A 22,664-nucleotide genomic window follows, 5' to 3' on the forward strand; every position below is an offset into this window, starting at 1 on the left:
ATGCTTCCTATATAGCTAGGTTGACAGGTATGTGCCACCATGCCCAGCTTTTTATTGGATGAAATGTGGTCTTATGAACTTTTTGCCAGGACTGGCTTCCAACTGTCATTCTCTCAAACTTTGACTCCCGAATAGCTAGGATTACAGGCTTGAGCCACCACGCCTGCCCCCCCAGCCCTTTTTGCTTATTTAATTTTGAGAGGGTCTTGCATTTTTGTACAAGTCAGTCTGGACTGCAGTCCTTCCCCTTTGCTTCCTGAATAACTGAGATGACAAGAGCCTGCCTCTATGCCCAGCTTTATTGACTGAGATGGAGTCTTGCTAACTTTTTGCTTGGATGATCTCAAACTGTGATCTTCCTGATCTCCACCTCCTCAGTGTAGCTAGGATTACAGGCATGAGGCACTGTGTCTGGTCCCTTTTTTCTTTTCTTTTCCTTTTGGAGATGAGATATCACTCTATAGCCGAGGCTTACCTCGAGCTCCCTGTTTTGCTCAGGCTGGCTGGCCTCAACTTGCGATCCTCCTGAGTGCTGAGACTAAGTAGGTGTGTACATACCTGGCTATGCCTAGTAACTATTGGTCAGTGAATTTTACCTTGTGTTGTCCTAAACATTTTTGTATTCTTGTACCGTATTCTAGGATGCAGTTGAATTACTTTGGAACATTTTGACTTTTTGGTTTTGCTTTTAATATTTGTTAGATTGTACTGGAGCTATTCTCAGTCTATGATTAAATATTTCCTCAGTACTGAGGTAAAACCCCTGTATGTACTCAACCTAGTGCCTTACTGACCATTTTGAGAAGGAACAGGCATTTCCTTGTTCTGTATGAGTATTTGGCAGCATTGTATTGAATCCTTTCAGGTGGTTCTTCTAATCTTGATTAGTTTCCTCACACTCATGTGCTGATCTATATTCAATTGTATATTTGAGGGGCACCCTCTGGAGACCTCTCTGTTTGCAGTTCTCTCTTTTCATATGCTAATCACCCTGATTTTTCTTGACTTTTAGCTTTGTTTCTTCAGTTAAAGGTGGCCATTGTGCTCTGCTTGGGTTTTTCCTTCCTATTTTGCCTGGAATGTTCAAGGCTTTAAACTGGGGTAATGTTGAGTTCACCTCATTTATTTCCCATTTTTCCATCTTGATCTATGAAACTCCAACGTTGTCTTTAGTTTTCAGTTGGTAATCCCATGAATTTTCTTTATGGGGTTGGCTTTTCTCTTATTTAATCTCTAAGCAGCAATTGATTTTTTTTTTTTTTTTTACATTTTTTCCTCTTATATAAAACACTCTTCAGTTGGTTTCTGTAATCTCTGGTTTTCCTTCTTACTTTGTTGGCCACTGCTTCTTTTACTTTTGGAATCTCTTCTGAGGAAGAATATTCTTGGGGTTCATTTCTGAACCTTTTCTTTCTTTCTTTTTTTTTTTTTTGGCAGTACTGGGGTTTTAACTCAGGGCCTCCTGCTTACTAGTCACATGCTCTAACACTTGAGCCACTCCACCAGCCCTTTTTTTGTGATTTTTTTTTTTTGAGACAGGGTCTTGCAGAACTATTTGCCTGGGTTGGCTTCCAACCATGATCCTTCTGATCTCTGCCTCCTGAGTAGCTAGGATCATAGGCCTAAGCCACTAGGGCCCAGCCACCTGACCTTTTCTTCAAAACACTCACCTTTAAGAGAGTCCTTTTGATTTATATCTTTTCTGTAGTAGAGACCAACTCATCTGTGACTATTAGGTATTACCACCTGAAGTCTCCAACATGTCTTTCCCAAATTGAACCTTTATAAATCTTTTCATCCTCTTGTATTGTTTTATTTCAGTTGATGACATACAAGTACAAGCTATAAATCTGAGAGTTATACTTAGTACTCTGTTAGCATCCACATTCAAATTGTCAGTAAATTCTGTCAGTTTTATGCCTATCACTAAAAGTATGTCACTAATTTTTTTTTTTTTGGTGGTACTGGGGCTTGAGTATACCACTAATCTGTGTATTTCTCCTTGTCATTCATCCTTGCCTTGACCAGGCTTTCATCATCTCTCCCTTAGACTATTATAGTTTCCTAATGTAGTCTCTGGCTCAGATCTTGATTCCTTTGTCTTAATATATTCCCTTCACAAGAGCCAAGAGACTGGTGAAAGAATCCAATATAACCTGCTGTTGGAGTTTCTATCAAAGAAAATTGAAACAATAGAAGAAACATAAATATCAAGAATTCTTTTTGTTGGTGGGGGTGGAGAATGATGACTTGAAATAACATGCTGTGCCAGAGAAAACTGACCAGAGTAGTCAATACCGATATATATGCTAGAAAAATTTTAAACCTTAAAGATAGTCTTTTTGGGGCAGGGAATGCAGCTCAGTGGTAGAGCTTGTCCATCACATTCAAACATTCAAGGCCGAGGGTTAGGTCTCAGCACCCCCCAAAAAAAAAAGTCTCTTCACCTTGAAATTAAAACTCTCTTGAACAACTCTAGTTAAAGAGGAAATAGAAGTTGATTGTAGAATATCTTAAATATGCCAATGAAAGGATTAGACTCTAGCTTTTGGAAACAGGTAAAACAGGTCTCCAACTGGCATTCACATCTTTTCGTTTCTTGACCTTTCTTACTTGATAAAGAGATAAAAGGTACTACATTTGAGCAGATCCCTATCTTTCCAGGTTTACATGTACCTGGGAGTGTCAAATAGAGAATGGATTATTTGTTCTCTGTAATCTGTCTGAATTTGGCTTTTGTGTTCCGTTAATACCTTAACACCTCTTAAAGGTGTTAACTTTTTTTTATTTTTCATTTTTGGTGGGACTGGGTTTGAACTCAGAGCTTCAAGCTTGCAAAGCAGGAACTCTACCTCTTGAGCATGCCTCCAGTACATTTTGCTCTGGTTATTTTGGAGATTCAGTCTCTTGAACTATTTGCCGGTGCTGGCCTTCCCAATCTCAGCCTCCTAAGTAGTTAGGTTCATAGGCATGAACTACCAGTGCCTGTTGAGGGTGTTATCTTACTTTGTACCATTTCACTGCTCTCACAATACAATTGATTTAATTACATATTAACTTTTACTTTGGTTCAGAGAGAAAGTATAGTATACTTAATATAACATGTTACAGGTATAGGCTAAGCTGGTATAATAGAGATGCCAAAATACAGGATTAAAATGTTTAAATTTATTTCTGTCTTGTTTAACATAAAAGGTGTGGTGCAAAGGTGGTGGAGTAGCTCTGCTTTCCCCAATAGATTGCTTCTGTTTCTGGGTCCAGGTCATTATCTCTGGTTCTCACCATCTCATAGCCAGCAGGAATGGAGAAGAATGTCCACCTTATTTCTAACAGCAAAATCTGCAAAGTTGCTTATCTCCTGTCTTACATCTCACTAGCTACAACTTTGGTACATGGCTGCATGTAGTGTAGTCATAGAGCTGGTCACAAATAATGTAGTTTTATTCCATGTGGACACATGCAGAATTATGTTTTCCTTGAGGCTCATTTGTGACTTGGTTTTGCCTAGTGAAACACAAATTGAAGTGTTACTTGTTCGCAGATGAGAGCTTTAAGAGCTAGTGTACCATTTGATACCTCTGTGTTTCTTTGCTCCCTCTGGTTCTCCCTCTTTGCACTGAACAATGTGTAATTGTAATGTGAGCAAGAATTATACTTTTGTTGTGTTGAATAAACACAAGAGGGTTGTGGCATTATTTGTTTTGACTATGCAACCCAGCCCAGAGGTTCTTGGGGTGCACCCTGTGGACTTTAAGAATATGGGGTCAGAACAGTTTTCATACTAATAGTGAGAGACATTTGCCTTTTCTACTCTGATTCTGTCATGAGTGCTAAGTGGAGTTTTCCAGGGAGTGAATAATGTACAGTTATATCAAATTGAGTGCAGAAATAGATGGAGAATCTGTTTTCTATTTGAATAGAAGCAATAGACTGGCTTCTATTGAGCCAGTCAATAAGCAGAGACTTGTAATATTATAAAACAATGCCACTTTTCTCTTTAAAGTTTTGTTTGGAAAATACAGCTCTCTTTCAGAAAAATGTGTTTGTTGTGCACTGAATTTACTATTTAATTAAATTAATGAATAATTAAAAATTTCTTAGTTTTAATGTGTAATATAGTGCATAACCCATGTAAGATGGAGGAAAACAAAATTTTGTGTTCAGTATTTAAAGAAATAGTAAAAATGTGATTAAAGCAAGAATAATAGTTTTAAATGAGAAGCAGACATTTCTCTCTGTCTCTCTCTCTCCCTTTTTTGGTGGCACTGGGGTTTGAACTCATGGCCTCACACTTACTAGAAGGCGCTCTACACTTGAGCTATTCTGCCAGCCAAGAGGCATATATTTCCAACAGATAATGTATAAGTTGAAAATAAAGCCATATTGTTTGAAATTATATCTTAATTTCTATGAAACCTATTTAAGTCTAAAATTTTAGCATAGTTTATATTTCTTCTTTGGATTATCATATGGTTTTACCTTATTTGTGAGGAAATGTTTATTGTATTCAATTTACATTCTAAGGTTAAAAAAAAGTAATACAATTTATTTGTAATAGGAAGATAAATTTTACATCTCATGACTTTGCTTGGAATATTATTTGTTGCAAAGAGAGTATCTGTATACCATTGGGACTTTTGCAATATTCAAGAAAATTTATATTTTCAGGAAAGTAGCTCTAAGATTGAATGTATACTCAAAGAATCAAAAAACAACATGAGACCACTACAATGAAACAAACCTTTGAGTGATATGCCTTCAAAATTTGCATTTGAAATTAACTTGTCCAAATTGCTCATGATATAGCTATTTTTCCCTTTCATTGTAGTCCCACCATTCTCTGATTTTCCAGTCCAGATTCTGTGAAGAGGTAGAGCTGCCCTCTGGTGTACACACTGTGACTCTCTTAACATTAGTGTCGACAGTCTTGAAATTTTAGAGCTGAGTTGGGGAGTGGCTTAGAATATAATTTTATTCAGTTTTCACTCTGTGGATGAAAAATAGAGACAGAGAAATGGATTTAAGTATTTTCTCTATTTCTATTTTTGCCTTCCTTTAAGAAATTCACCTACCTGTCCTTTTAGCCATCCTTTGGAAATGCATGATTGTCACATACGATTCAAGTTTTTTTTTTAGTGGTGTAATTTAATGGTAACTTTTCAGTGTTACTGACAGAGCAAACTCATGAAATGTGTCATGTTCAATATGTTTTGAATTGTTTTATGTTGAGTTTTTTTTAATAGATTTTTTTTTTAGATAGAAAAGTAATAACAGATGAATGACATTTTCAGAGGAAAAATAATTGGAGAAAGCAAAATTCTCAATTCTTAAACTTCTGAATTTCCATGAGTGTGGTGATGATGTGGGTAATGGTGATTAGTGCTTATATTAAGATAACCAGACACTATTTTCCTCTGTATGGGAGGCTGCAATTCCATTTATATATAATTCTTGTTAATAATTAAGGCCTTAATTAGATTAAGCTTTAGATCCAGCTGTCAGTTTATAGAAAATATAGAAGATAGGGAAACATATTAATCATACCAAGGATGTGCAATGACAAATTCACAATGAGTGAAGCTATGAAGTAATTAAGCGTTTTTAACAAATAAGTTGCAATAAGAAGTGATAGACTACTTCTAGATTAAAAGACAAAAGCAGTTGTGGAGTTAGTTTGGTTTCTGATATGTATAAACTATTCAATAAAATGAGAGGGAGAATTTGGGAACTTTGAATGCAAATTAGATTTTCATACTGTTTTTGCTCTAGTAGTGATATTATATATTTTTATGATAAATGACTTTAAGACATCATTTCTTCCTTCTGCAACACTGGAGGAAAAAGAAAATTTGTAAAAACTTAAACTTGTAAACTTATTTTTGTTTCTATAGACTTTTTTATTTAAAAAATTATAAATACTTATGAAAGCCATAAAGAATAGAGCATGATCTCATGAGCACCTGTGTTCTAGTCATCCAAGAAATTAAAAATTACAAGTACAGTGCATATTGTTGCCTAACAACATTTTTTCTTTCTTCATCATTCCCATGTGTGTATGTATATAAGATATACATATGTGTATATTTAGACACATACACACACGTGCATAATGTATAAGAACATTTGTATATATATAAAATGTCATATATAATGTAATATGCAATGTGCATTTATATATCATATATTTATGTATCATGTACACAAGAATATATTGTATTGAATTTGCTTATTTTAAAACTTTGATGATACACTATGCTTATTCTTTAGGCTTTTTGGTTTTTAATTTAGTGATTTATACATAATGATATTTCATTTTTAGACTATGCTAACTATGAAAAATTACAAAATACTGTATAAATTAAAATTGTATATTATTTATATTTTCAAATGATATGCTCAGTGTTTATTTCTAACCTCCATATACCTTTTCATGTGAAAAGCTTCCAAATTTAAAGTACTGGGTCCAGTTGCTAATTTGAAAAAAGAATAAATATGTTGTTTTCCATATGTTCCCAGACTCTTTTGTTCATTCTGAAACAGAGCCACGTCTTGCCTATTCTGTGCCAATGACTGTCATTTTTAAATTAAATTTATTTTTATTTTTTGTGGTACTAGGGATTGAACCCTGGGCCTCAAGGTTGCTAGACAAGCTATCACCTGAGCCATTTCCCCAGCTCATCAGTGACTGTTCTAAGTGCAAGGTCTAAATGCATTCTTTGTAGAATTTTGAATGGTGATAAATTATGTTAATACATTTTTGCTGTTGGAAGTAGAGGGGTTCCTGGAAGTGAGCACTGTAATTTGGGTAAGAGCCTGAAATGAGGAGGGGAAGCCATATGAAAAGCTGAAAGAAATACCCTCCATGATGAGAGGACAGCAAGTATAAAGAGGAGGTTATGGGAAGTTGCATTCAAGGAACTGAGAAAAGGCCAGGATGGGCTTCATCCTAGTTAGAAAGGGGAATATTGTCAGGAATAATCTGAGAAGTAGATAGGCCAGATTACAACAGGGCTATGATAAGATCTTATTGATCTTATTTGAAACAGAAGTTTTATACTGGTCTTGCTAGGTTGGGTAAGCTGTCAGAAGTTGAGGCTATTGAATGTAGGATCCAAGTAGCATATGGATGATAATTACAATTAAGGAATTTTGATGAGACCATTGATAGGAAAGATATAAAGAGAGTAAAGAGAGGTGGATGGGGTTGGGCAGAGCTGTAGAAGCGGGGAATTCAATTTGTTAATCATGTAGCAGAGAAGATCCAAAGGAAGTGGTGTTAGAACAAAAATCAGGAGATATGGAGTCATTGAAGCTTAGGTTGGATGGTGCTGAGGTGCTGAATATGGTGAGGCTAGAAGTAACCACAGGAAGCTTTTGGGAGAGCTAAGGAGGGAGAAAGCAAACTAGTGGTTGAAAAAATGAACAATATGTAAGGAAATTGGGAGAGAAAGTTCAGATACTTTTTTCCAGAAGTAGCAGAAAAATGAGAGATAGCTGACAGAATATCCTAGACTAAATTTGTGTGCTGATGGGGGTATGAGCCAATGGAAAGAGAGAGCTAGATGATAAATCAGAGATAATGGAAGGAACATATACTTTGAGAATACAGTAGAGGCTGGTGTCAAGCATACAAGTGGAGAGATTGTTCTTTGAATCTCAATATGCTAGCTAAAGAGAGCTTTTTTATAATAAGAACATCTCATTCTGCTACTCAAAAACTTTCTATCCCACTCATTGTAAAAGCCAGTCCTTACAGTGACCTACAAGCATCTAAATGATTTGCCATCTTCTTTTGCTCTTTCCTGTGTCTATTCTCAACTCTGACTGAATCTTTTGCTGCTGTTCTCCTTTAAGTCTGCTCTAGCCACACTTGAATAGGGCAGGCATGTTACTGCCATGGAGTTTTGGTGGTTGTGACTCTCTGTTTCTACTGGTATCTTCATGCCTATGTTACTCCTTCAGGCCTATCCTTAAATGTTACCCTCTCAATGAGGTCTTGCTGGACCACTTTGTCTAAAATTGTGCCCCTCCTAGTATACCTTTTAGTCTTCTAGCTTGATTTTTCTTCAGAATACTTCTTACCACTTAGCATATTGTATAATTTACATATTTACCTTCCTAACTTAACAGTTATCATTAGAATGTTTGCTATATGAGGGGCAGAAAATTTTGTTCTATAGTATGTTGGCAGCACCTAAACCTGGACCATTTGTATAAATGTTTGCATAATAAATGGGAACAGGAAAGAGATTATAGCTAGAGAACCAGGTAGATATAAGGATCTGGTGGTAGAAAGACAAGTATATTCTTACTTGATTTTATAATAATTATGAAAGGATGAGAATGGAGTAGGGTAGGAGGAAGAGATTGTCAAAAATATTTTTTGTGGTACCTGGATTTGAACTCAGGGCTTCACACTTGCTAGGAAGGTAAGTGCTCTACCACCTGACACATTCCACCAGCTCAAGATTTTTGAGAAGAGTGGAGACAGTGCACTATTTCTTAAAGAGTAGAAAGGTGACCTTTCAGAATGAGTAAGAATTTTGGACAGGGTTGAATGCACATTTGTGACTTTTGGTTCTCTGAAATACAGTGTGCTTCTCACTCAAATTAGAATTAGAATTTTAATACTATTAAGAAATAAACCACAGCAAGGAAATGTGGCAAGTGTAAATGTTTAATGTTTTTAGAAGAGTAGTTTCTTTTTAAAACAACTATCTTTATAGTGTTCAATTTTCAATTGAGCAGAATACGTCTTAATGTAAAGTGATGTTCTTTTTAGCCTTACCAATAATTCTCGGATTGTGGGACTACTGGCTCAGCTAGAGAAGATCAATACTGAATCTGCAGAATCAGATAATGCCAGATATGTTACTTCAAAAATTCTTCATTTGGCTCAAAGTCAAGGTAAGCTTTAATCTCTGTTTTTGGAATACTTTTTTTTTTTGTTTTTTATTTATTTTTGAGTATACTTGCACTTGATATTCAGGCACTCTACCACTTGAGCCACTCTGCCAGCCCTTTTTTACACTGATTATTTCTGAGGTAGGGTCTTGCTTTATGCCTGGGCCTGCCTGGATCTTCCTATTGTGTTTCCTTATGTACCTGGGATGACAGTCATGCACCACCATGTGCAGCCATTGGTTGAGATGGGGTATTCTAAACTTTTTGTCTGGTCTGATGGTCTGACCTTGAACTTTAATTCTTCTGACCTCCACCTCTCAAGTAGCTAAGATTACAGGCTTGAGTCACTATGTCCAGCCGGGAATGCTTTTATAAAAATTCTGTAAGTGTACAGATGCTACAGATGTCTGAAGTTTTGATAAATGAATGATTTTCTCTAAAAATTGAGCTTTCTCAAATTTCCTCAAGGAATATAAAACTGAAGAACTTTGGAGGAAATTGATTTTCAGCATTTTTGTGTTAGACTTTTTGTTACTGTGAGCAAATACCTGAAGAAATAGTTTAAAGGGGGAAAGATTTAGTTTTTGCTCACGGTTTCAGAGGTTTCAGTTCATGGTTGGCCAGTTCCATTATTTCAGGGCCATGGTGAGACAGAACATCGTGTGGGAGAACGTGGAGGAGCAGAGTTGCTTACCTCAAGGCAGCCAGAAGCAGAGGGATTAAGAGAAAGTATGCCTGCACTAGTGGGTTTCCTTCTACTTTTATTTCATCTGGACCTCAGATGAATCATGTAGGGTGCTTCCCACACTCAGGGTGGATCTTCATCCTTTTAGCTAATTGTTCCTAGACATGTCCTTGTAGACATACACAGAGGTGTGCTTTACTAATCTCCTAGGCATCTCTCAATCTATTCAAGTTGGCAATCAGGATTCACTATCAGAAGCCCACTCTTCATCAATTTGACACACAAACATGTCTCATTATGTTGTACTTAATCTTCAAATAAAGACAATAACAAGGTCATAATTCTTCCTAACATGCTATAACTAATCATCTCTAGAAATGTCCTTACAGATACACCCAGAGATATGCTTTACTAATTCCTAGGCATGTCTCAATCCAATCATTTGACAAGTTCACTATCACAGCATTATTTCTAGTAATGATTACAATATTACTTATATGTATGATTGCCACCCCTGCTCCATTTTCAAAAAGCACCCAATTCCAGCACTACTTGCAAAATGTTGACAAAAGATGCCAAGTAGCATAGAATGTTGCGTATTAGTGTTGTCCCCACCTTGAAATTCTAGCTCTACCATGCATGTTCATGGTACTGCCTGTGATTTACTCTTTTTTTTAATTTGAAATATTTGACTTAATATTTCACATAGTAAACAAGTCATTGATTCATTAGCTTAACACAGAATGGCGCACAGTCATATAAAAGCTAAAGATGAAATGCTGGTACCAAGCACAGCACTTAAAGAGAGGCCTGAGCCAGTCTTTGAAAACTCTTTCCCAGAATAGGCAGCAGTAGCTTTAAACAGACACAAAACAGGAAGGAGAAGGCAGAAACCATTATACAAAGTCTTAAGAGCAGAAAAGGAAGGTAGACCAGACAGACCATCTCAGGAACAAGGGCTGAAGGATAAAGGAGCATAGGGTTGTATTTCTTGACATTCTGAGAACATCAGACTATACCACATGAACCTGAGAGGGTCGAGGAACAGGGATTTTAAGTGGGCGAAAATACTAAAAGCATCTAGTGTGTGGTCTTGGCATTCGACTCTGAAGGAGGCAGGAGAGCACAGGACTTTTGTATGGTGACTGCTTACCAACCCATTACCCTGGCTGAAAACAGCACTGAAATTGTAGCCATGTCTGTTGTCCCAGTGGATCTCCTCCTTACTGATGACTCTGTAAGAGACTTTTGACAAAAACACAAGGCTCTGCCAGTAGGGGGAAGTGTTTCTGCCTTTCTCCATTTGGGTCCTTGAGGGAGAGAGCTGTTTGTTGACTAGGTCTCTGGAGGCTGTGGGTTTATCAGCAAAAGCCATCTTTTTAACCCCACCCAGATTCTCAGGCAGTCTTCCAGTTCACAGAAAGGCCAGCTGTAAGATCAGGGAAAATAAACAAACAAACAAAAAACCATGGGAAAGAGAGTAAGGGACAATTTTCTTTCCTGGGTACTTGGTGCTGACCAGAGGGACTGCTCTCTTGTACATAATTTAGATATGTAAAAAGTGTGTTCCTAAGTCTGGAACAATGATTCTCTAAAATAAGGGACAGAAAGTCTGCTCAAAAAGAGCTCTCACGACTCTTCAAGGAGGTTGTGCAAAAACTCTTAATTCTTACCCACCTGAGATAAGTGCCCATAAGAACAGAAATTCTTGTTTGGGAGTGTATTGTACATGTGAACAGTGGCTGAGGCAGAAGAGAAGCTAAAAGGTCCCAACTTGGGTGTGGTAGACATCAAAATGATGGAGTATTTTTCAGAGATTTTTTTCTGATTATATTACAAACAAGTCATTCTCCCATAGCTAAACTTCCTGATTAGGCTCCTATTCCCATAGCCAAGAACAGTAAGGTCACTCACTTATCTGCAGTAACCATACTGGATTAAAGAAAAACAATTCCAGTCTAATGACAATTTCCAGAAAGACCCACCTGTCCCTTCGTGGTAGTTGATACTGGGTCCCAGTACAAGCTAATCACCATACAGTTTCCTAGAAGACTGGCTTTTATCAATTTCTTTCTCCTTGATACTGTACTGGGGGCCACCAAATTATGAACAAGCATTAAACCTTTGAAATACTTGATAGTCTTTTCTTTTAGCTACAAGGTGGCATCCTCACCACATACAACATGGAGTGGGAATGTTGCTGGAAGGCAGACATGGACCACATATCGTTCACTCTCTCCTCCATGGCCTTATACAGAGAAAATGCCTTGTGAGCATCTGTGATGAGGATCATCACCTTTCTGTCATCCATGACAGTGCCCACTCCCACTGTTGGGGCCATGGTGGGCACCTTGGTAAGAACACCATCGAAGAACCTAGCATTGGCTGGGATGATGTCCATGGCCAATGTGTTCATCCAGGTTGTAAATACCAGACTGGAGCCTGGCTCATTGAAGGCAGTGTACCAAGGTCTCCAACAAACGGCTTGATCCAACCTGCAGCCTCAGTCTTCTCAAAGGCATCACACCCAGCCTGGGTGTTTTCTGGGTTAATGTGCTTGAAGAAGTTGTTCCACATGAAGAAATGGTAGCTCTCTGGATACTCTTGAGTACCCATATACTGGTCCATGTTGAAGGTTTTCATGTATTTAAAGGATCTCCATTCTTACAGTACTCAATCAGCTTCTTATAGCAGCCAAGCGGGTACTCCTAGTGAGGAGTCCCAGAGTGAAGTACTTGTCTGGCTCTGGGTTAAACTGGGTGGTGAGGTGCCTCATGTATTTGACTGCCCACTCACTGGCCTGTGAGTAGCGTTCCGGGATGATGAGTTCATCTTGATGCGGATGCTTCCCCTTACTGCAGCAACTTAGGTGCTGGTGGCTGGGCTCCTGCATGGTTCACATAGCCACTGATTTACTCATATTTTTTTTCCCTAGAAATATTTGTGTTAATTATCCATTTCATGCAAATGTTCTAATTTATTGGCATACAGTTGCTACAGAATAAGAAGTAATGGTCTCTCTTTTTTTTCTTTTTTTTTGGTGGTACTGGGTTTTGAACTCAAAGTCTCTAAGCTAGGCAGGTTCTCTATCACTTGAGCCACTCCACCAGCTCTTTTTTGTGTTGGGTGTTTTTTTTTTTTGTCTTTTCTTTTTTGGTGCTGGGATCGAACCCAGGGCCTCACGCATGCTAGGCAAGCGCTGTACCACCGAGCTATATCCCAGCCCTGTGTTGGGTGTTTTTGAGATAAGGTCTTTTGAACTATTTGCCAGACTGACTTTGAACCAGAGATCCTCCTGATCTCTCCCTCCTGAGTAGTTAGGATTACAGGTGTGAGCTACTTGACCCAGCTGTATTCTCTCTTTTCATTCCTGATTTTGTTCATTTGTGTCCTTTCTCCTTTACTTTAGTCTGTCTAGTTCAATACTTCCAACCAGGGATGATTCTGCTAAGCTTCTTCCTCCAGGAACAATGTTTGGAGACATTTTTATTTGTAAAAAAGAAGTTTTTTGTCAGGGGTTTATTACTGTGATCTATTGGTGGGAGACCAGGAGTACTGCTAAGCATTCTATAATGTATTGGACAGTCCTCTACAAGAAAGAATTACTTGGCCCAAAATGTCAGCAGTGCTAAGGTTGAGAAGCCCTGATATAGATAAATGTTTGTCAATTTTGTTGATCTTTTGAAAGAACCAACTTCTGGTTCCATTGAAATTTCTGTCTGTTTCATTGATTTCCTTCCATCTTCTTACTTTGAGCTTAATTTGTGCTTGTTTTTCCATTTTCTTAATGGTGGAAGCTTATATTATTGATTTTCTAGGTATTTAAAGTTACAGTTTTCTCCATGAAGACTGCTTTAACTGAGTTCTATAAATTTTGATATGTTATTTTGTTTTTATTCAGTTCACAATATGTTCTGATTTCCTTTGCGATTTCTTCTTTGACCCTTGGGTTACTTAGAAGTTTAATTTTCCAGTATTTCAGGATTTCTCAAATTTTTTTCTGTTGATCTGTAAGTTAATTCCATTGTGGCTGGAGAATATATTTTGTGTGATTGCAAACCTTTCAGATTTTTTGACTTATTTTATGACTCCGTATATAGTTTCTCCAGAAGAATGTTCATGTGCCCTTGAAAAGACTGCATATTCTGCTGTTGTTGGGTGGAGTGTTCTGTAAATGTCGACTAGTCCAGATGCCAGTGGCTCAGGCTTGTAATCCTAGCTACTCAGGAGGTGGAGATCAGGAGGATCACGGTTTGAAGCCATTCCCGGGCAAATAGTTCTCGAGACCTAATCTTGAAAAAATCCATCACAAAAAATGGTCTGGCAGAATGTCTCAAGCGGTAAGAGTGCCTGCCTAGCAAGTATGAAGCCCTGAGTTCAAATCCCAGTGCCACACAAAAAAAAGGTCAGTTAGGTGAGGTTGGTTGGTAAGTGTTCAAATCTTTTGTACCTGTTGATTTTCAGTCTAGGTGCTCTGTCAGTTACTGGGGATTGGGTATTGAAATCTCCCATCTATTATTGTTGAACTGTATTTGTATTTTTCTAGTTTTGGCAGGTTTGGATCATTCATTTTTAGGATCTGTTAGGTATGTGTACACTTGTAGTTGTTTTATCTTCCTGATAGTTTGACTCATTATGTAATGTTCCTTTTTGTTAAAGTCTGTTTTTTTCTAGAAATAATATAGACACTCTAGCTGTTTATAATTACTATTTCCGTGTTATACTTTTATCCATGCATTTTACGTTAAATTTGTATTTTAGAATCTAAAGTGTGTGTATCTTGAAGATAGCTCATAGTTAGTCTTACATTTTAAAAGTGTAGCTTGAGTGTTCAGTACTTTCAATTTAATGTATATATTGATAGAATAGAGTTTGCATCTGCCATTTTGCTATTTGTTTTCTTTTTTTGATTGTACTGGAGTTTAAACTCAGGCCCTTGTACTTGCTAGGCAAAGTGGTCTACCAATTGTGTCACATCGCCAGCCCAACTGTTTGGTTTCTAAATATTTACTGTCTTTTACAGTCCTCTTCCCATCCTTTTCTGCCTTGTTTTATATTGATTTTTTTTTTAAACTTTTGGTAGTTTTAGTTCTTTTCTGTGATTCCTGTAGGGATTCAGATATGCATCCTATTATAGTGTACTATCGTCTACTTAACTCAGGTAGACCTTTCTTCTAGTGTAGCTCTATTTCCTTCTCATTTTGTTATACTGTTATTGATGTGTATTTTATGTCTATACATGTTAGAAATCCAGTAATGTGGTATTAGAATTATTTCTTACACATCTTATACATTGTACAGAAGTTAGAAAAAAATTCTTACGGCATTATTTTTACTCTGTGTGGTAGAAAATGTACATTTTATAGTTCGTTTCTGCATAGGATTTATGATAGGAAAGTTGGAGAAAGGGGCACTTGGGAGTCCAAGCTGGGTACGGAGAGTGCTGTTATTGTAGGAAGAAGGTGCCATGTCAATGAATTAGAAATTTGAAGGAAGGTGACCAAATTTAAAGGAAATTTAAATAGGAATTTAAATTCCTATTTAAATAGGAAAGAAGATTAGGAATGTTAAAAGGTTATGGTCTAAAAGTGAGAACTTAGGAGATAATATATCAGAGTGGAAGTCCTGAGAATGGCCATTGAGAGGGTTGATAAATTGGAGCACCATAGGGATGGACTTTTTGTTATGAGGTCAATAAACTGGAGAACTAGGTGTTGAATGAGTTATCCATATTAACCCTGAAATCTCCCAAGATCATGGCAGAATCTGGAGGAGGGTAGAAAACTTAGTGTTCATTTGTGTGAAATATAAGCAAGATGATGGTGGATATTAATGCCAATGGTGTTAGAGGCTGCATTGAACTGTCTTCAAAGGAAGAGAGAATCTCCCACCCCATGAAGGTGAAAACATAATAGCTTATTAGTAATTTACTTCTCTGTCTTCTAAATATCATATGCAATATTAATATTTTTAAATGATTGACTTTACTAAATCACAGGACTTACTTTAAAAATAACACACCAAGGAGATACTGGATCGTTGAAAAAATACTTTATTTGTATTCTTTTTTGGTGGAGGCGGGGTTGGGTTGTCAGAGGAATCACATGCTTTTAAAAAAAAGAAATTTAATTTACTAACATGAGTGAACTTTCTTTTACAGGTAAATAAATTTGTCATTCTTTTATGTGTTAGTAGTATTACAGCAGGGAGTAGAGATGGGCAGTTTTATAGATTTTTTTTTTTTTTTGAGACAGAGTCTCACTGTGTAGTCCAGGGTGGCTTCAAACTTACTTTGTAGCCCAAGCTGCCTCAGCCTCTTCAGTGCTGGGATTACAGGCATGAGCCACTGTACCAAGCTATAGATCCTCATATCACTTATGGAAGTTTCTGTTTTGAAAGATGTAAGGTTTCTGTAAGTTTAATAAATTTCATTAATTGGACCTGAGGTGATGCATAATAGCATGATAATATTGTTTTAAAGATAAATAAGATATCTGATTTCTAGCATATTTGTTTTATTAATAGTTGTCAGAAATAACATTATATACTATATTATATTTGTCCCTGTTTTTAGTAACTTCTAAGTTAGAGAAACTCAATTTTCAAGTGGATGTCACCCTTACAAACTTGGACAGGATTGCTCTGGGAAAAGGCTTGATGTTTTAAAGCCTTAGCCTGAGTTTTTTCCCCATCTTTGTTGATCTTTTACTCGCATATGGGCTTTAGTGCTTGTTCTCCTTTTAAGCTCCATTGACTGTCTCTATATGGAGCATTGATTTGGTACTACAGCCCTTTAAACTTTGTTGTAGAGTATGTAGTATTTGGAAAGTGGATTGTTTACTTTCTGTTTTTTGAATCTCAAAATATGAAATGAATGACATAGTTGTAGTGTATTAAAAGAATTTCTGGCATTACTATTAAGGTGTGAAAAATTGGAGAGGGGCACCAAGTCTCTTACATAATAATTCTGTTTAAAGAATAATTCCTATTACTCTTTGAGAAGTGTTTTAAATTAGTGAATGACCATAAGCTTTAGATTCTGAAATGCCTGGCTCTCCTGGTCTATTCCATATATTCACTTAATGACTTGGCATAGATTCTTCATCCTTTCTTAACTTAAATTCTTGATTCATGAAATGAGTTAAAACAAGGCAAAGTTCGTGGAATAATAAATGCTCATTTTCTGAATGCTATCCTATTATCTACTTTTTCTCTTCTGAGTCAGAGAATAATTATGAGCAGATCTAAGACCTTTTAAGTAAGAGAAATATTTACACATTTTTTTTTCCATTCCTGTGATGGGAGGATAATTTGGGTGATCTTGTCTCCAGATTCTTACAGAGGTAGTTCTTCCTTAGCTTTGTTCATTTTTGTGTGGTTCAGAATTTTGATAGTGTTAAATACATTCAAAACATTTAAAAATGGTACTAGGTTTTTGCTTTCACTTATCTTGATGAACTATTTTCTAGTTGTATTCATAAAGATAAAGAAGCTTACCATTACAACTCCTCCCACCTCCTAGTTCTTGGTACACGTACTAATATTGATTTTAAGATTTTAAAATTTATTTTATTTTTCTATTATTGTTGTGTTGGGTGGGAGTACACTGGAGTATTTGCAGAAGTTCTTACAGTGTATCAAATATATCATACTTGAATTCACCCCCTCTGCTGCTCTCTTTCATTGATTTTAAGATTTTTTAATGGACTAACAGGGTCTGTCTCCTAGTCCATGTTAGGAAATGAGAAGAAATGCAAGGAAGGTCTTGTTAACTGAAATCTGAATTAGATCCACAGAGTAGAATTAGCCACATCAGAGAGAGGAACATCTAGGAACCAATTAAAAATGTTTACTGGATGAATGGAGACTCATTGATTTAACATTAGCTATATTTAACAGCATTTTATGTAATTTTTTGGTTCAGTGTTTAAAAATATTGTTTTCTATGTTTCAGAAAAAACAAGGAGAGAAATGACAGCAAAAGGTTCTACTGGCATGGAAGTTCTGCTGTCAACATTAGAGGTAAATCACTAGCAGCACTTAATTATGCAACTACTAATAGGAAGCAATACTGAAGGAAACACAGACACAGAAAGTATGCAGTTTTTTCTTAGAGATAAAACCAATGAATGAAAGCTTGTTCTATGTTTTAAATTATTGGAACTGGCATAAATATTCTAATATGTATTATATAAACATCTAAATATATTTCCCAATGATGATAATAATTGTAAAGTTTAATCATAATATGCCATTCTGATTGGTTGTAGAAAATAAAATATCTTGAAATAAGTCTTTAACTTAAAATAAATGATCAGCAATAAAAATTTGATCAGTTGTATTATGTTGGCACTCTTTAGATTAGTTATCCAGACATCTGGGAATTGTTACTCCTTTACATTGCCAATGGGGAGTGTCAGTTTTTCCAAGGAGAGCAAATTGACAATATAATATATATGATAATGTATATATAAAACATAATGTACACTCATGATTTATTTTACTGTATTTATTGATTAGCTGTAGTATACTGATGATAGTTGAATTTCTATGCCAACGTAAAAGTTTTGAGTTAGCTAACAGGATGTTTTCACAATCAGGATTCTATATTTTGTATTCAGTGCAGTGTTAAGAACAGAGAATGAATTCATGTTCCTCGTAGCCTTAACATGATCAAGTTGCCATTTCTCCCTCAATTGATCTGCCAGTGTAGACCAATCTCAATAAATAATCTCAATAAAAATACTAACAGTTTTGTTTTGAAGTCCAAAGTGTGTGGGGGAGATAGCAGAAATAAAACTGTAGGACAGTCCTAAAAAATAAGATAAATGGGATAGAATTATCCCTACCAATTATAAAAGAACCTTATAAAGCTTCAGTAATTTAAATAGTTTAGAAGTTGTGCACAAGTACTAGGTAGATACCAGTATAATAAATAGAAAATCCAAAAAAATTGAAATGCTTATGGAAATATAGTACTGTTTGATAAAGGTGGCATTTTAGATTAGTGAGAAATAGAGGAGTTACTTAATAAGTGGAGCTCAGACAAATTGATAGCCAACTGAAGGCATAATGTGGAATTCTTACTTCCTATATCATATACCAAAATAAGTGAAGCAAGGTATAATTGTGGAAAATGAAATCATAATACTAGGGGAAACAAGGCAAGAAAAATTTAAATATTCTCGTAACAAGGTTTTTCTAAGTATAAAAAGTTATGGAGCAATAAAAGAAAAAGTTGCTAAATTATATTAACAATATTATACAAAACATGGAAAACTGAGGAAAAACTATTTCACCACAACTCATAAAACTCATATAATTCCTTTGATATACAAAGAATTTCTACAAATTTGTCAGCCAAAAAATGTGCACTCTTTAGATTGGTTATCCAGACATCTGAGAATTGTTACTTCTCTATAATGCCAATGGGAGTGTCAGTTATTCCAAGAAGAGCAAGTTGGCAACATCTGTCAGAAAAATGCCTTTATTCTTGGGCTTAAAAATTCCAGGAATTTATTTTATACACACAAATGTTTTTATCACATATAAGTTTATGTACTTGGTTTTTTGTTACAATTTCATAATAGCAAAATACTAAAAGCAACCTAAGTACACCAGTATCACAAAAAATTAAACAAATACCAAACCCGTGAATGAAGAAGCTCTTTATTTATTGATATGTAAAATGGCAAAAGGTGCCAAATTATACTATTTGGAAATACCTTTTGGGGAAATAAATCTGTATGTACACACATATGTATATATATACATACATATTTCCATAGATTTCTTTTATGTGTGAATGTAATTTTTGTCAGGATACATAAGAAACTGATACTGTGATTGCCTTCTGAGATGGGAGCTAGATGACTGAGTAGTCATCATGTACATATATACATCATAGTGCTTTTTTTCTTTTTGGAGACAGGGTACATTATATTATGTGATATAATCAAATGATCCTCCCACCTCAGCCTCCTGAGTAGCTAGTGTGAAGAACAGGAATTCATCACCATGACTGGCTTATAGTACTTTTTTACAGTTTGATTCATTTACTTTTATTATCTATTTGGTAGAAAGAGGAAGAACTCAAATACAGATTAATTCCTCTTGTAATAATGTTGATACTAAGAATGTTTATAAACATTGTTATAAGCAAAGAAGAAGATACCGAAATAATAAGAGAATAGTGGAAATCTGAATGTATTTGTCCTAGAAAAACTAGAAAGGCCATTTGTAAAATATAGGTTGTTCCCAACATGTACAAAAAGTTTAGGAATCACAAATTTACAGTGTTTTAATAAAGTAAATCAACTGTTTATTTCAGAACACGAAAGATCTTCAAACTACACTTAATATCTTATGCATTCTTGTTGAGCTGGTGTCAGCTGGTAAGTTTTTGTTTTCCTTTGGTCAGATTTTTTTTGTAAAGAGCAACCAGCAAGGTACCATGTTTACTTGGAATTTTCTGATACATATACAGATGCTCTTCTGAGTATTAGAATTTGGAAACTGAAATTACATACTCTTGTTCTGGCTTTGTTTTTGGTATATGCAAGTATCCCTCAAATTACCCCATCAACCATACATTTCAGAGCCTGAAATCTAGAATTTTGGCATCGTTGTGTTTATTCTTTGCTATTTTCTAAATAGAAAAATCAGATAAAAGTAAATATGACTTTGTTTGACTTTAGAAATGATCACTTTAAATAATTCTTGAATGCTAACAAGTTGTGATATCTACTGTGTGAGGATTTACTGTTCAAAATTTAAAGACTATTTTTTTTTTAGGTGGAGGTCGAAGAGCAAGTTTCTTAGTTTCCAAAGGTGGTTCACAAATATTGTTACAACTACTTGTGAATACCAGCAAAGAATCTCCCCCACATGAGGAATTAATGGTACAGATCCATTCTATTCTTGCGAAGATTGGACCAAAAGGTAGGAGTTTCACTTGTATGATTATCAAATCTAGAACCATTTTTGTAACATTGATTCTGCCTTGAAACTGCTTAATTTTTAAAATCTAAATGCTGATTTTTTTTCTTCATTTTAGTAGCTTGGGTTTTAGTAGCTTTTTACTAGTAACTACTAACCTGCAAGAGATAAGGGTCCAAAATTCATGAGGAATTCTATTGCATGTGGTCGAAAAAGAAAGACAAATATGTCAGAATCACAGTAGGTTTGTGTGGCTGCTTAGGTATGTATGTAAAGGATATGCAGAATATGTACATTGTTGAGGCTAGGAGGGAGTATGGTTGGGAGTGTTTTGAGGCATATAGTAGATGTAAAATATGCTGCTGCTTTTCGTTAGTAGTCATATTTGTACTGAACAGTCTCAGTGCTTCGAAAACTTACAATCTAGTCATGAAGACCAAAGTAGATGTGAAAATTATGAGACTGATTATTACAATAGAAGGACATGTAAATTATTGAACAATATAAATTAAGAAGACTGGAATACAGAACAAAAGAGGAAGCTGATTTAGATTAGGTTAACAGAGAACAGCATTCTTTGGATAGAACCTAAATTTATTTTATAGTTTCCTACCTGTACAAAGATTAAAATGACTACCTAAACTCTTGGGATTGTGTTTTTAGGAGTTTTGCCATTGTTTTTTAGCATATACATGGGTCTTAAATTTTGAAATGTCTGACTAAAATACTTGTTCAAAAATGTGAATATGTATGTGTATGTAGTATGTATTTATATGTATTTCATGCATACCTTTATGTATTATGCAAATGTTTAACTAGTGCTTTTAACAGGTGGTGTTTTAAAGAATGCAACCCTGAGATGACTTTACTTTTCCAGGTATATTAGGGACCTTAAGACTTAAATATTTATTCAGTTTATTTAAGAAATATGTTACCTGTGTATTATTTTTCTTTTAAATCTTGTACTTGAGATTAAGGACTCCCTTTTGAGAGTATTGTAGAAAATAAAAATGTAAAAGAAAATAAAACCTTATTTATTGATGAATATTGTTATCACTTGCTTCCTCCTCTGGCTAGAACCCTGTAATCTTTCTTCTGCTTTTCATGAAATTAAATTAAGGTTACTTATGTGTTTAATGTATATCTGTATTTCTTTAATATCCCTTCATATTTTAAATTTCTATTTTCTTTACTATTTGGACGAATTTTCCATTTTTAGGCATGCACCACCATGCCTGACTTCTTGAACCATTTTCTTTCTGTTTACCATTCTTCCCACCCTTCCTCCTTCTCTCCCTTCCTACTCCCTTCCTCCCCCCTCCCTTCCTTCCAGTTTTCCTAAGGAAAAAATACTTAATTTTTAAATTTTGTTTTTACTTAAAATTCCTCTTAGTTATGGCATACCTCTGTTTGCTGATCTTATTTATTTTCTTTGTTTAAATCTTAGTATTTCTAAGTTCTTAGTATTTAAATATTTTTGTTTTTTACTGTTTTAATCTCTGCTTCTTTTATTTGTGGGACTGGGGCTTGAACTCAGGGCTTTGTGCTTGCAAAGCAGGTACTCTACTGCTTGAGCCACACCACCAGTCCATTTTGCTATGGTTATTTTGGAGATGGAGTCTTGCAAACTGTTTGCCTAGGCTGGCCTCAAACTACTCTACTCTGGATCTTACTCTCCCAAGTAGCTAGGATTACAGATGTGAGCAGCCGGCACCGAAGTACTGCTTTAATTTCTTTGTGAGAATAAAAATCAAGAACTTTTCTCTTCAAACACAAAGTAATGACAAGGAGATGGAAATGAGAATTACCCTGGATTATACATGTTGCATGCATGTATTGTCACAGACCTTCTACTTCACAAATATGTATAATAAATATGTGTTAATCAAACATTTTAAATATTTAAGGAAGTGGAAATTTTGACTACCCTGATTTGATGCATGTATTGAATTATCACACCTACAACCTAAATTTGTACAAATAAAATAATTAAAAAAGAACTTTCTTTCTCTTCTTTTCTTCCTTTTCTGTTAAGAATTTTATCCTATTAGAAATTTGGCAGTATTTGCTACATTTTCTATATAAGCTGTTCATTTCTTCATTAATTTACATTCTTTATAAGTCTGAAAAGAATGTT

General features: G+C 35.4%; 1 protein-coding gene and 1 pseudogene across 10 annotated transcripts in view; one reads left to right on the forward strand and one right to left on the reverse strand.

Annotated features, from left to right (window-relative positions):
- Agtpbp1 (ATP/GTP binding carboxypeptidase 1) overlaps positions 1-22,664 on the forward strand; it is a 224,142-nt gene that overhangs the window by 80,169 nt on the left and 121,309 nt on the right. For 9 of the 10 annotated variants that reach the window (XM_074052257.1, XM_074052262.1, XM_074052256.1 and 6 more), the window contains 4 exons: positions 8,783-8,907; positions 17,544-17,611; positions 19,920-19,983; positions 20,384-20,530. In XM_074052257.1, coding sequence (XP_073908358.1) covers positions 8,783-8,907; positions 17,544-17,611; positions 19,920-19,983; positions 20,384-20,530 — 404 coding nt within the window. The remainder of the gene's footprint in view (positions 1-8,782; positions 8,908-17,543; positions 17,612-19,919; positions 19,984-20,383; positions 20,531-22,664) is intronic. The other variant, XM_074052261.1, reaches the window with a different exon arrangement.
- LOC109685044 (glucosamine-6-phosphate deaminase 1 pseudogene) lies at positions 11,615-12,217 on the reverse strand (annotated as a pseudogene).

Source organism: Castor canadensis, chromosome 13, assembly GCF_047511655.1.
Source record: "Castor canadensis chromosome 13, mCasCan1.hap1v2, whole genome shotgun sequence".
Taxonomy (NCBI): domain Eukaryota; kingdom Metazoa; phylum Chordata; class Mammalia; order Rodentia; family Castoridae; genus Castor; species Castor canadensis.